Below are 14,951 nucleotides of genomic sequence, written 5' to 3' on the forward strand. Positions count from 1 at the left end.
GCCCTGCCGCCCCGGCTGCAGCGCGGAGCGGCCGGCAGGCGGCAGCACGCGTCTGGCCCGGGCCCCGCAGCCATCAGCATCTCCTCCCTGCTGCTGCCCCCGTGCAGTGTTCCTGTCCCCGTGCAGTGTTCCTGTCCCCGTGCTTCTTTCCCGCTCGGCTTGTTAGGGAGTCAGCGTGCATGCAGCCCTGAGAGTGTGAGTCCAGTGCTGGTTATTGAAGTTGTAGCTAGTTGAAGACAAGTGGTGTGGTTCTTGGAATGGCACAAGCAAGGTCGTCTTGAGAACGTACCCATATGTCTGATACCCTCCTGGAAACACTTGGCAATTTTCTTTCTGTTCTGAAAATAGCACCTGTTCATAAATATTGATTCCAGAACCCAAGGTGCATTTAATCTGCAGAAGAACCTGCTCTTGAATCACACAGAATATTTATTCCTCAGAAAAGAAAAGCTCTGTTGTTACAGCTCTCATTAATGTTTATAGACAACAAACACTTGCATCGGTACTTCTTCTGATTTCTGTCTCCTGTGAATGTTTATCCATGTTTTCAGTTTCCTGTCCAGGTAACTCCAAAGGACTGTAGAAAACCAATCTTTGTGAAGGCTGTGTGTGCTGCAGAGCTGCCTGTGCTGGTTTTGTTACCCAACAGAATACAAAAGGCTCACAATCCTTCACAGTCACAAAAGGCAGTGTGGCTGCATATTGATCTGCTGGAAGGTGGCATCTCCGTTTTCACATGTGCATCTTTAATTTTGTTTCTTTCAGGGAGCATTGTGAGCGTGGGAGATCCTAAGAAGAAATACACTCGGTTTGAAAAAATCGGCCAAGGGTGAGTCCAGTCACAGTTACTGTTACAGGAACATGGGCCAGGTATTTTACTGGTGTAATATGAAGCGTGAAGTCAGGCAAGCTCCAAACATGTTCAGACCCCAGTTTGGCTAAAATCTTCTGTTTCTCGGTACTGATTGGAATTTATAAATGTGGTCAGAAGGCATTGTCATCAAAGACAGCTTGATGCTGGCATGCCTGGTCTGCAGCAAGGAGCAGAACCTGGAAGATCTACTGTCCATCACATCTCTAACACTTGTTTGCTTCTTCTTAGGAGAAATAGTTTTTGTATCTCTCAAAATAATATGGCCACGCTAAAAAAATATTAAAAGTTTTATTGCCTAAAAGAGCAACTTACCACCTTATAGTTGTCAGACAAATAACAGTTCTCAATAACATCTCTTTCAAATATTTTGTTTAAAAAATATTCAGTGATCCAGATTATAATCACATAGTTCAGAAACTGAGGCCAGAGGTTAAATAATAAGCTCTCTCTTCTAGCAGAGGTAGTAAAAAACAAGAATTCAGTAATAAACACAGTGTTGATGTACAAAGTATTTGATGAGGAAGCTCATCATCTGCTTGATCCACCACTTGTGGATTCTGCAGGTTTTAGGTGTTTACTGAAAACAATCAACCAGGCTATTCCCTCTGGAAACTCAACCTTGCTTACTGTAAATAGGATTGATTTTAATATTTCCTATGTGAGGAGGCAAGAACAAAAGAAATTACATCAAAATTAGGTACCTGACTTGCATTGTAAATATGGAAAGACTCACTACCCAGTCAGAGTTTCCTTGGCAGTGTTGTAATTCCAGGAGAGCTGATGCCATTTGTGTAACACAAGGATCACTGACTGCTGTCAGTGTGTGGCAGAAGCTGTTTTCTGACACCAGGAGATGTTTTTCTGCTTTGATTGCTTGTGAGGTTTGAACTCAGAGTAGCATATTGCTGCCCTGGAACTGATACATACTGCAGAAGGCCAGACACCCTCATGCTCTTTCTCTGGCAGGCTTTATCTTATTTGGTAGCACACTTGTGGGAAGATGTTTCTGTTGCATTCATTGCATAAAAACCCTTTCTTAGATTCCAGCTTTCTACCCAAAGCTTTTGTTCTTATTGTTATTTGTAAAATGTCAGTGGACACTTGGAGCTGTGTCACTTGCTCAAAAGATAAGTGTCAACTGAAGAAGTGAGAGTCAGAATAAACATGGTGTAAAGCAGATTATTGCTGTCACTGTAAGACTGTGAACATCACCCCTCACAATCTTTTATTTTGACAGTCCTAGGAGTGAGCTTGTACAAAGGTGCCTCAAGAACTGTTGGAAAGACAAGGGGCTAGGATCTGGCCTAAAAGGGTATCTAAATTTATTTCCTCCAGCCTTTGGTACAGCCTGAAGATTGCATGCCCTTCTTACAGAGGAGTGAGTGTGCTGCTGTAACCAGCTCATGACTGCAATGCTGCAGGTCAATTTACACTGATGGGGAAAAATCCTAAAGAAAAAAAAATGTCACAAAGATAGTTAAATAGGATGGTCAGGAGGATCCAGACTGCTGCACGGCTAGGGTTTGTATGTCTGTCTGCAGCAGGGCTGGTCTAAGTTGCACTTGAATGTGCTTGGTTGATGCAGGTGCCAGTTCCTGAGCTACCTGCCTTGGCAGGGAGTTGGGTACAGTTATGCCAAAGGCACTAGTGGTATTGGAAGTGAGTGTTTTAGTAGCTGTTGATAAGAGCACTGCAAGGCAGCAAGAGATGTGGCTGCCCAGAGAACTGCAGGTAGAGAGCAGCTTCTTACATAAGGAAAAGCAACTCGACCAGCACGTAGTACTTCATGGCTTCATACAGCTGTTAATACACAGTGTGACGGTTTTACAGACCCTTTGCAGTGAACAGTAGTCAGCAGCCCTGTGCTGAAGAACAGGTCAGCTTCACTGCTGAGTTTGTGATCTGTCTCCAGCTGAGGACTGAAAATGCTGCTAACACTAGAGAAAACGTAGTTAACTAGTGCTTGGTAAAGAGCCTGTGTTTGCTCAAGCAGTGTTAGCTCTTGCTAAAAATTCACATGAGTATGGAGCCATGAGCAGCTTGGGTTCAAGTTGGTTTTTAACTTGTACTGCACTAGATCACAGTGACGCAGATCTAATTGTGGGCCCTGGTACTTGCCTAGCTGCGTTAAAACCAAGATATTACAGAAGTGTTTAAAAGTTAGATATAGATCAGAAATTATAGTTGCTTAGAAGTAAAACTTTGCACTACAGAATCACAGAGCCCTCTCAATTAATTCACAGCTTTCCTTAAATTACTCACCTTTATCTAAACCCCTCACAGATGGCCTGGAGCATACCAAAAGCATCCTAATAGCTGTTTTTAAATAAACCCTGACAGGACTTTGCTCAGGAGGTAGAGCACAGTGTTTGCTAGTCTGCATAAATGGTGTCAGCTTTTTATAAAAACAAATTGGATTAATTTTGACAATTAGTCATAAGAAAATGCATTTGCATTTATATTAAAGGAATACATAGCATGCCCAATGAGAACATTGTTTTCCACACAGACATACAGTCTCTGGTGCCTGCTGAATTAAAATGCTTCAGAAATATTTCAGCCTGCAGGTAAACAAACAAGCCAGGGGATCATGCAAGAAAGAGTGAACTGATGTTTGTGTTTTCAGTCAGTGGGACACTTGCTGGGTGTGCGTTCCCACTGCTCAGAATTCCCACCCTGGCTCTCGCTTGTCTCACCGCCCATGCAGACGTGAGCTTCTTCAAGGATGGCAGTGTAAACCTGTGGTTTAGCTCAGAAGGAAGCCCCACTGGGATTTGCAAGCCTGGTTGCTTTTAAACCCAAAGGGATTTCCTCTGGTCATGGCCTTTCTGGCCTTTCACATCATTACAGGGAAGAGCCTGTTTTAATGAGAGGCAGATGGCAAACAGAACCCCACGCTGCCTAGTCTGCAGGTGAGCATGCCATTTATTTCTGGTGGCTCTGCAACACTACCTGTCTGCCACAGAAGCAAAACAGAGACATCATGAAGAGTCCGTCCTAACAGAAGCAGTTTCTGATGGCGCTTGACACATAAAGCAGTGGTTGAAGGATCCTCTGTTTTGAGTAGTTCTCTGTGTGTGTGAAACAATATATGCCTTAACCTGCTCTAGCTGTAACCGTGCAGGATGGTTGGAGAGCAGTTTATTTGCATGCTGGAGAGCACTGTGTCTGGATCCTTTGCTGAAATGTCTGTCACACATGTTCAGGATTCTAAAAATGACTGCATGGTGTTGCCTGGATTTTGCAGATAGATTCAAATAAGGCTAGACTGTATGTTACATTCCCTGGAAAAAAATCACACACACAAAAAAAGGAGGGGATGAACAAAGTTGTCTTATAAATGCTACAGGCAGCAGAGGTCTGTCTGGGCTTGCTTTCACTCATAGGGTCTAAACCTCTTCTCATTTCTTCACTGCTGTTTTATTTCTAGGGCATCGGGAACTGTTTATACAGCCATCGACATCGCAACAGGACAAGAGGTAAGTGTTGACAGTCCCAGCAGATTTTGCAGGTGTTCAGTGCTCTCCCCTCTGGTGAGATGTGGATAGCCTTTGGGTTGCCAGTAGATCTGCACTGGAAAGGCTGTTCCTCTGAAGCTCAGATTAGTGTCAGCCTGCAAAATACATGATCTGCTGTCTTGAGCTTTTCAGTGAAAGCTCTTGAAGGGCAGTGTGGTTCTGTGCCTCAGTAACTGAACACGTGCTGTAGCCATCCACTTTCCAGCAACCATTACACTAAGGTGTGGATTGATGCCTGAAAAGCTGCTTGTGAATTTCTGGGGCAAGTGGTCCCCCCTGGAATCAGTAAGAGTCTTGGTGACCCTGTATGCTTGGGCTGATGCTTCAGCGATAGCTTTTAAGGCCAATTGTCAAGAGAATTATTTTTTTAATTAACTCTGTCTTCAGACCAGGTTGGTACTCTCCACAGTGTTGTTGCTCCCAACCTGGTACCATGTTGCATCATCCCTAAATGGGTTTTTCAATGGAGAGAAATCTATAAAGAAATTCCAGCAAGCTTTTGGGCCTGATAAAAACTATGTAATTTTAACTGCAAGTGTAAATTTTTAGAAATTGTCATATCTCTGTTCCCCAGTGTGCAGGAAGCATTGATATTACAGAGAATGCTGGTTAATACATTTGATTTAACTCTGTATGTTTACAGCATAAAATCTGGCCATAGATCAGTTAGCAATACAAATTGTGAAATCTAAAGATCAGTGATAATGAGAAGCCTTGGATGAACCCCAGGGGTGGTCAAAGATTCCCCCGTTGCTGTGAGGGATAAATTGCTTCATTGCATTGCTTAATTTTGGGCAGGCTTTGTCCTTATTAACTATCAGAAGAATGCAAGGACGGAAGTGGTATCTTTCAGAGAAGGACACACGAGCTTTGTCTTAAACACTAAATATATCAATGCGTCATCTAACTGATGGAGGCAGCCCTCATTCAGTCCCGATTTATCTTAATCACTGGTTCAGATCTATGCTAGATTTTCCATCAAAGTATAATGCAAGACCTAATTAAGGAGAGATGGTGTTTAGAATGCAATTTGGTGTTTTAGTCAGACTGAAGCTGGTTGACACACACACTGACAAATGAGAAAATGTCTACCAAGAGCAAAGATCTCTCCTACACACCACGATTGTGTTTAGGTCAGGTGTCAGTGACAGCCCAGTATGGCCTGTGAACTGGTTACGTGGAAGTGGGGACCAGGAGGATGAGAAACAAATCTCAACTGTGTTAAAAAAAGTTACTCAGAGTTGCAAAATCAAAATTCGAGAAGTTAGAAAGTGCTAGGATTGTATTTTTTATTACAACATTTCATACATAATGTAAGCAGGTGTTTTCTCTCAGTTATGCAATCCAGTCATATGCTGAAATAATGATAAAAAATAATTTAATTGCTAAAAGTATTACCAGCTGTTTTTATGTGTTTTCACAGTAACAATATCATTTGCTGCTTGCAAAACATGCATGACTAATAATAATGGTGATAAGCTAAGGCCATTTGAGAAAATGTAGGTCCAGAGAGTGGTGTTAGAGAATTGTTGTTGATACTTTAAAGACGATTTCTCCAGATTTTACACAGCAAAATATGTTGCATGTGTCCTGTTACTACCCCTCAAGCTAGCAGAGAAGCAGGATGTTGTGAGGGTACTGAGCTCTGATATCTCAGAACAATACAGTTTGGCACAGCTCTGCTACATCATTCCAAAAACACTCATTCCACGTTCATTCTGATCTCATATAGCAGACTACTGAAGTTTATACAATTCAATGTCATTTTAGGTGGCCATAAAGCAAATGAATCTACAACAACAGCCCAAAAAGGAACTAATTATTAATGAAATCCTGGTCATGAGGGAAAATAAGAACCCCAATATTGTTAACTATTTAGACAGGTAAGTAGTTCTGGTATCACATCAATGTTCATTTACAGTGATTTGAAAAAAAACCACATCTTTGGTCACTGGTAGAAAATTGACCTCTTTATTATTTATATACTCATACAATATATAGAAAGATTGCATTTTTTTCTGCATTAATATTTTCTGCTGTATTGTAGTTTGAAGACCATTTTCAAAAACCTGGATCTGCCATATCTTAATAAAACAACAACCTATAAGTTCACTGTGTCCAAACCCTGTTGTTTTGTTGGTTGGGGATTTTTGGTGGTTTTTTTGTTACGGTTTTTGATTGTTGTTTTAAGTTGATATTTTCTGTGTCTTATGATAAGTGCTGATAAATCATCACAGAAATTATTTCTTTGGGGCTGTTGCCACTGTTTTCCATTGCTCTGGATGCCAGGAAGACCAGGTTTTTGTTTCCAGAAACATGTAACTTGCCAGGTTTAAATTGTTTTCCCTGTTTCTGAATGTATTTTACGTAAGTTTTTCCAGACTGTTGACCAGTTTCTGTCCTCAGTGGTACACACCCTTCTACAATGGACAGCTATGGAAGTTGGGTGGCCTTGTTCCTGAAGTTAATAATTTCATTTCATTTTTCACTTGCTTGCCATCTAGGATAGCTCATTTGTCACTTAGTTGCTTCTCTCCTTTCAGCTGCCCAGATCCTAAGTACTGTATAGCCCTAGAAGGTACCTCTGTTCATTTTAATCCTGTCTTGATTTAAAAATTACCTGGAAACAAGAATCAACTGTAGTGGTTTTCATCCAGTAATTTAGCTATGCACATTCATCTCGATGCTGTTGTTTTCTTCTTTCAGCTACCTAGTTGGTGATGAGCTCTGGGTGGTTATGGAGTACTTGGCTGGAGGCTCTTTAACCGATGTTGTTACAGAGACATGCATGGATGAGGGACAGATAGCAGCTGTCTGTAGGGAGGTAAGGGATCCCATAGGTGCTTCCCTGTTACTTGGACAGAATGGTACTTCTAAACAGGTGGTAAAAGCATGAGTGATTTCATGTTCAGAACTTTGTTTCTGTGTCGCTTTTATGATATAGAGGAGAAAAAGCATCTTAAGTGAACTGCTTGCCAGTATCACTGCACTTACTATACTCGTTATTATACCCATATACTGTTACTGTACATAAAATCTCCTTTTTTTCTTCTTTTTTTCTTTTTTTTTTTTGTTTTTCCTTTTCTCAACTTTGCCTCTTTAAACATTTGCCTGAAGCATGTCTGTACTTCATTCCTTGCCTGTAAAAGCAAACATGCTGGTGGCAGAATTGTAAAATAACAGCGAAGAAAAACAGACACTCATTTATCAGAGTCCTCAGCTTAAAGGATAGTATTCCACCCAAAATGGTCTTTGCTTCTGAAAAATGACTAACATGCTCTTTCCAAGTCTGCTGTGGAGCCTAACAATAAAATCTTTGTCATGGAACCTCCGACCTGAAAGTGATCCACTTTGTACCAAAGGAAAGGACTTTTTCTCTCTTGGCAAACAATGGTTTGTCATGTGGATGGAACTTTGCCTCTTTAAACATTTGCCTGAAGCATGTCTGTACTTCATTCCTTGCCTGTAAAAGCAAACATGCTGGTGGCAGAATTGTAAAATAACAGCGAAGAAAAACAGACACTCATTTATCAGAGTCCTCAGCTTAAAGGATAGTATTCCACCCAAAATGGTCTTTGCTTCTGAAAAATGACTAACATGCTCTTTCCAAGTCTGCTGTGGAGCCTAACAATAAAATCTTTGTCATGGAACCTCCGACCTGAAAGTGATCCACTTTGTACCAAAGGAAAGGACTTTTTCTCTCTTGGCAAACAATGGTTTGTCATGTGGATGGATACATCCATTGCAGCAGCAGCCTTTCTGTCTGTGCTTTGAGGGGATAGTCTGTAAGAATAATTGACATTTCTCTTTCAAAAGCTAATATGCATTCATTTAGAAAGTTATTGCTCTAATAGTGTAGAAGCAGCAAGCTATTCCTCTTGACAGCACAATATTCTGCCATTACTCACAATTCATCTAGAATTGAAATCTTTTAGAGCCATTTACTTTCTTGGGTGATGAAATCAGGTCATTAATTTTTACCCTTATGTTTCTTTTTTATCTGTCAGTGCCTGCAAGCACTGGATTTCCTTCATTCAAACCAAGTGATTCACAGAGACATCAAAAGCGACAATATTCTTCTCGGAATGGATGGATCTGTCAAATTGAGTAGGTATTCTCAGTCAGGCCAGTGTTCCTGGGATGTGGTGTGGTGGGGCTGCTTTTGGGTGACTGCCAGCTACCCAAAAGTGATGCCTGTGGTAGTGCACTGACCACTGCTGCAAGCTAAGAGTAGAGAGGCATTGGAAGGAAAAAGGTCAAAGAGTGGCTTTAGTTTGGGTACATCCCTTCCAGAAGGAGAGATTTACAATCTGAAGCTTCCAGTGAATAAAAGCTACCACATGAAAGAAACTTGAGGGGTTTTTTAAGTGGCCCATTCAGTCTTTCCTTTGCTACAGCAGGGAGTAAACAGAGCATGACTGCTTTTCCAGATAGATTCAATAACACCTTCTCAGGCATATTGAGGTTTCTGCTCAGTTTCTTAATTCAAGTGGCTTTAACAAGAATTGTTTTTCTCCTCAGCTGATTTTGGCTTCTGTGCTCAGATCACCCCTGAGCAGAGTAAACGGAGCACAATGGTCGGGACTCCTTACTGGATGGCACCAGAAGTGGTGACAAGAAAAGCATATGGCCCCAAAGTGGACATCTGGTCACTGGGGATCATGGCAATAGAAATGGTGGAAGGAGAACCTCCTTACCTTAATGAAAATCCTCTCAGGGTAAGGTGCAAATGAAATCAGATACCACTGTCTTTCTAATCTGTCACATGTTTTGTCTCCCATTGGACGAAGTCCCAGTCACATCAGCTTGAACTAGTTCCACCAAGGCCTGCTTCTAAAAGTGTCACCAGAGCATGTCAGCATATTCTGTAGCTTTTATTACATCAGTGGGAGAACCTCAAAAGAGAAGTGACATGTAGCCAGTTCAGAAATCTGCCATTTTTACCTTCAGGGGTGCTTGCAATTTCTCATGTAGCTTTTGAACTCTTTTTGAGCTGTATCTCTGAATGACAAGAATTTTTCAGTGGCAAGTTTCTCCAGTTGGGGAATTTTTATTAAAAGCATTTCAACTGTATCTGCAGGCATGAAAGTCTTCTTGAACCCAGATCAGTTCTTACCTGAGCCTTCAGGAAGTGCCATTGGTTATAGTAATGCCATCATTACTCATTACCAAATACATTTCTACTAGTGTATTTCAGCACAGATACTTGTAGTAAATGTTTTGAAGTTTTCATTTTTATCCTTATTCCTTAAAATGAAATGGCCAGTTCTTATACCAAATGAGCATGTAATAGGGGAGCAATGTATACCAAGTTAAAACCTCATGACTGATAGCTGAAACAAAGTTAAGTGCTGCATGGTTAATTCATTATAGGATGCAGGAATTTATGAGGAAATTAATCTTTACTTATGTGTCATGATTATATGACACATAAATATACATTCATAATTTTTGTTAAGGCTAGAATGAACTAGAGCAGGACCTTTAGCTTTTCTCATTGCAGTAGGGCTGTGCTTGCTCTGGCATCCACACTGGGCACTGCAGGCTTAAAAAAGAAACAACAGAATTGTCAGGAAATACCCCCAGCTGTGTTCCTTCATAAAGGAATACAACAATTAGACACGTTTCGGTCTTCCACTCTTTGAAGAAAGGTTTCTGAGGTTTTTTGGAAGACTCTTCTTGGATCATCCAGGGGAGGTACCCTGGGGTTTTTGGTTGCAGTGCACACATGTGCTGTGCCAGCTCCTGAGGGGGGATAAGAAAGAGATGGGTTTGGCTTCAGATTGATGCTGAATAAGCAGAGTGCACGGTGGCTGGCAGTGGCAGTATGCCTGTGTCACTGCAGCCCAGTTTTCCCAGCAAAGACTTTTGTACATCACCAGTTTTGCTTCCGTTTCCTGTGAAGGGAGGACCACGGAAAACCTTGCAGAAATGCATTTGCCTTGTATAAAGCAGGAAAAACGGGTGTAGATAATAAGCATTACTGGTCTGGATGCTGAAAAATCCATGCTTCCTGAGCCTTATCTCTGACCAAGTTCATATTCAGGTATTCCTGCCCTTACCCAAATTAAGTGAAATGCTCTTTTTCTCCATACATGCCTCTTCTCCTGCTGGGGTTAAGATCAACTTGAGCACTTGGAGCTTCAGGGCAGCTTCAGGTGTCTTGATTAAAATTGCAGTAGGTTGAAGTCAGGCATCTGAAGTTGGCATAACCTGCAGTAGCTTCCTGGCCTCTTTGCAGAGGTTCTTACTCCTGAGCTAGGAACAGTGAACAGCTTGTGATGAACCACCTGAAGTTCCCCAGTTATCAGCTAGTTTTATTAAGGTAAATAATGAACTATTTTCCAGCAATGACTGTGCTGGATATTTCTGTCATGGTATTTGTTTTATGTCACTGTGATTTCCTTCCATCAGGCATATACCTAGGGCCTGGGGACAAACATTGATGTGATAAATACCTTTTGAAATGCAAAAATGCCAGTTGGACCTCCCCAGTTGCAATTGGGAAACAAAAAAAAAGCCAAACTCTAAGCATTTCTGTTTGCTTTTTCATTTATTAACCACAGTGCATCAATTTTTCTTAAAACTGTAGCATACATTCCAAATGCTGTGTATCTTCTACAGTTTCAGGCTCCTAAATCATCTGTATATTTTTCTGTCATGTATCTGGGTGGCCTGGATAACTTTAGGATATTATTTTCACAGACTGCAGCTATAACTGTATGCCAGATCCTTTCTTGTTGGTATGTTAAACAAATGAATGAGCTTTTTGCCCCTTTGCAGCTACAGCAAACACTAATTTCCTTTGTATTGTACTTGTTTTTCTTTACTGGCTGTGCCACAGCAAACCAAAATCAGGGTAAGAAAGTACTTCAGCTTCCCATAGGCCTTTTTCTGTTGTTGTAGAAAAAAGGTATGATACCTCACTAAAGATGACTCTTCCTCAAGATCCATGTTCTGTGAAGAAGTGAGCAACTAGAAGAGCTCCATTTGTCCTGGCCACCCCTGCTTCACAGTTGGGTAAATGTAGCTGGAGTAAAATTCCCACTGCTGACACTGGTGCTGTCTTCCTTTACTGCAGGAGCAGCAGCATCCCTTGGCTGGCACAGGTTGGCCGTAGCCAGGACAGGAGCTCCTGCTCGCGCTGTGTCTGGCGGCTGAGACCAGCTGTGCGTGGACAGGAAAAGACTGATTCTGTGACATTTTGTTGTGGGAAAAGTAAAGAAACTTCTTTTTATTGTTTTCATTCTAGGATAGTTCATTTGCCTTTTTAGGCTTGGAAATTTTCCTTGGTATTTAAGAGGATAATAACAGTCAATTTGGTCATGGTCTATTGAAATGCCAGTAGCATGGAGCTGCTGTTATCAGGGCAGACATTTGTATGGAAGAGTCCTGGGCCTATTTCTGTATATCTTAGACATACTAAGTTTGAATAGTTCAAAACGTTTGTCTTAAGTTTCTAAATAACATCTTGCAAAAGCAAAACGAACTCATCTCTCTAGCTTCTCAGCATGTTTGGGTTTTAAGAAACTGAAGCTTAGCTTAGCCTGGAATTTTCAAGTGTTTGGACAGGCCTGTGTGCACAGAGTCAGCACTTGGCTGAGCAGCCCAACATGCATGTCATGGAAGGGAACTAAGAGAGGATGTTCTGAATGTTTCTTTGAGAGTCCAAGCCACTTTCTCCACATCACCAAGCCTGAACTTCCCATAACCCAACTGCCAAAACTTCCCATTTCTTCCCTGGCAATTTCTGGAATGGGGACATGAATAATGTATTTGCTCGAGTATCAAAATTAGCACAGGCTCAACATAGGGATGGAATTGCTAATTTTTCTGATGAGACCATTAAAAGTTTTTCTTTTACCACATAAATGAAGCTGATCTGGAATTTGGAGACTGCTGAAGGACATAGTTGCAGTTGGCTTCTGTCTGCCAATTATGCATTTCCTTCATAACATATTTGTGTGTGCAACTTGTATATCTGTGTTGAAAATGAAGTTCCACATTTTCCTGTTTCTTTATCCAAGGAACAAGCTAATTGATTTACCTCTTTTTTAGGTGGTCACTGTTACCAGGAACAGAGAAAAAAATTCTAGTACCTTTGTTTCGTGGAAGCTGTACTTCAGGGACCAGCAAGCACTGCAGAGATGCATTTTATATAATAATCCTTTAAAATAATAATGTTAGAACAAGTTAACTCTTTAACATAGCATGTAAAGCTTGTGTCAATACTTGAAGAAGCAAAATGTGCTTTTTGCTGATGTAATTCATATTAACTAGGTCAGCCAATGAAATCAGCTGTCAAGGCAAGAACATTTGGATGTTGGAATAGCTGTGGTTGCATCAGGGTTTTTTTGTTGATACAGAAAAAGAATCTCTAATCCTCTGCCAGGGAAAAAACTGCCACTGGAGACTGGACCTTAAAAAATGGGGTCTGTGTGCGCAGTTATGGATATAAAAGAAGCAGGTGGAGTCTGGTGTTCCCTGTTTCTCCAGGCGCTGTATCTGATAGCTACGAACGGGACGCCAGAGCTGCAGAACCCCGAGCGACTCTCCGCCGTGTTCCGCGACTTCCTAAACTGCTGCCTGGAGATGGACGTGGACAGACGAGGCTCTGCCAAGGAACTTCTGCAGGTAAAATGTCAAGTGGAACAGCTCATAAATGTTTTCTCATCAGCTAAAGGCATCAAAGGCATCAGATGGACTCCCCTCATACTAGTCTCCAGCATTGGTGCTTTTCAGATGAAAAATAATTAGAATCATAGAATGGTTTGGGTTGGAAGGGACCCTCATTGTAAGTAATAACTTCCTTAGATCTAGTCTGAATCTTCCCTCTTCTTGTTTAAACCATCACCCCTTGTCCTGTTGCAACAGGCCCTGTTAAAAGTTTGTCCCCATCTTTCTTACAGGCTTCCTTTAAGTACTGAAAGGCTACAATAAGATCTTCCTAGAGTCTTCTCTTTTGCAGGCTTAACCACCCCAACTGTCTCAGCCTTTCCTCATAGGGGTGGTGTTCCATCCTCTGATACTTTTTGTGGCCTTATTTTGTATTTTGGTAGTATATTCAGTTTTACATAGTGGCAAAATAATTTAAGTGGAATGATACCAGATAAGGAGGCCACAAACGGTGTTGGTGACTACCACATACAGAGGTAGGACCAGGGCAGAACCCAATTAAATCAGTCCCAGCCAAGTGGTCAGAGATTTGGCTGTGGGAAGGAAGGAACTGCGGGGTGCTCACTGTGAGCATTAGAGGGGCCTCAGCTTGTCCATCCTGCCCCACTTTAAGAGGTTTCTGCCACCAAGACATGGACAGCTAAGTGGGACTTGTCACAGCTCTGTTTGCTGCCTTGCACGGTCAAGTAGATGAGGACTGCTACAGGTTAACTACCAGGTTTTGTAGGAGAGAGGGGACTGCAGCGTGTGCTGCTTGGCTGTCCCTGCTGTGAAGGTGCCAACCAGCACAGGAGGGACAGGAGGTGGGATGGTAGACACTGCACTCACTGCAACCCAGAGCTGAGTCCATCAGCGCTCTCACTTGACTCCCTGCTCTAGTCTTGGTGCAGAACACTTGTACTTCAGTGGCCTTCACAGCACATGGGCCTAAATGCTACTGGGATAAACATTTCCTAGAAGTATTTGAGTTCCCTGAGGAATGACTTACGCCCCTCATCTTTTTTGACAAGGAAAACAGCCCATGTCTTTGGCATACAGGAACCTAAGGAACTATTTTGAATTTCCCGCAAGAAACCAGGGCCCTGGGACAGCCAGCAGCATGACTAGAGTGCTGGCAGGGCAAAGATCTCAGCAAGCTGAAGACACCTCGATAAATGGATTAATAGGATTATGGCCCAAGGCTGCCTGTGCTAGGAAGGTACTAGACGTGAAGGCGCAGATGATGGTCCCCTCAGTCCTATTTTTGTGCATTCTTGGTGACCAGAGGAATACTGCTTGAGCCTGTGAGTAACTGAGTTTGGAATATAATGGTTTCTTTCTTTTTTCCTTTGGGCAGCATCCATTTTTAAAATTAGCCAAGCCTCTCTCCAGTCTGACTCCTCTGATCATTGCAGCAAAGGAGGCGATTAAGAACAGCAGCCGCTAGCACTTCAGACTGGCTTTCTCCCAGGCCAGCTCAGAGCAGGACTGAGAACAAAAACTCTGTAAAACCTCAACTCTTGTGCTGCAGGACAGATGGATGGATGAACAAACCAGCGGTCACAGTCATGGTGGTAGGAGGGAGAACAACTGGTCCCTCAAGGAGTAAAAAAGTTATCATTTGTCTTCTTCCTGCTTTCTGGCTCCTTAATTTATTTTTAAGATGAAACAGGGCTTAGGACAGAGAGGTGATGACCGAAAATGCTTTGCTGCCTCAGCCACTTCCAAGGTAAAGCAAATCCAGTTGGAAGATTGCCTTCCTTCTCACCCTGTGAATAAGCTGTAAGTTCACTTTTAAATTGTCAGTTGTTTCTTAAAGATGGAAAGTACCTTTCATGGGGGTTTTTTGTATGGTTTGGGATTGAAGAAGGGTCTCCTTCATTAGTAAACTCCAGACTGCACTG

At 42.0% G+C, this 14,951-nt stretch overlaps 1 protein-coding gene across 4 annotated transcripts in view; it reads left to right on the forward strand.

The window, feature by feature from the left end:
* The window catches only part of PAK3 (p21 protein (Cdc42/Rac)-activated kinase 3), a 35,282-nt gene extending 20,623 nt beyond the window's left edge, over window positions 1-14,659 (forward strand). For all 4 annotated transcript variants that reach the window (XM_009997145.1, XM_009997147.1, XM_009997144.1 and 1 more), the window contains 8 exons: window positions 766-829; window positions 4,305-4,353; window positions 6,163-6,275; window positions 7,099-7,216; window positions 8,400-8,499; window positions 8,914-9,110; window positions 12,889-13,026; window positions 14,405-14,659. In XM_009997145.1, coding sequence (XP_009995447.1) covers window positions 766-829; window positions 4,305-4,353; window positions 6,163-6,275; window positions 7,099-7,216; window positions 8,400-8,499; window positions 8,914-9,110; window positions 12,889-13,026; window positions 14,405-14,494 — 869 coding nt within the window. In that variant the 3' untranslated portion in view covers window positions 14,495-14,659. The remainder of the gene's footprint in view (window positions 1-765; window positions 830-4,304; window positions 4,354-6,162; window positions 6,276-7,098; window positions 7,217-8,399; window positions 8,500-8,913; window positions 9,111-12,888; window positions 13,027-14,404) is intronic.
* The last annotated feature ends 292 nt before the right edge of the window (window positions 14,660-14,951 follow it).

The sequence above is a fragment of the Chaetura pelagica genome, unplaced genomic scaffold, assembly GCF_000747805.2.
Source record: "Chaetura pelagica isolate M959 unplaced genomic scaffold, ChaPel_1.0 scaffold344, whole genome shotgun sequence".
In the NCBI taxonomy this organism is placed as follows: Eukaryota; Metazoa; Chordata; class Aves; order Apodiformes; family Apodidae; genus Chaetura; species Chaetura pelagica.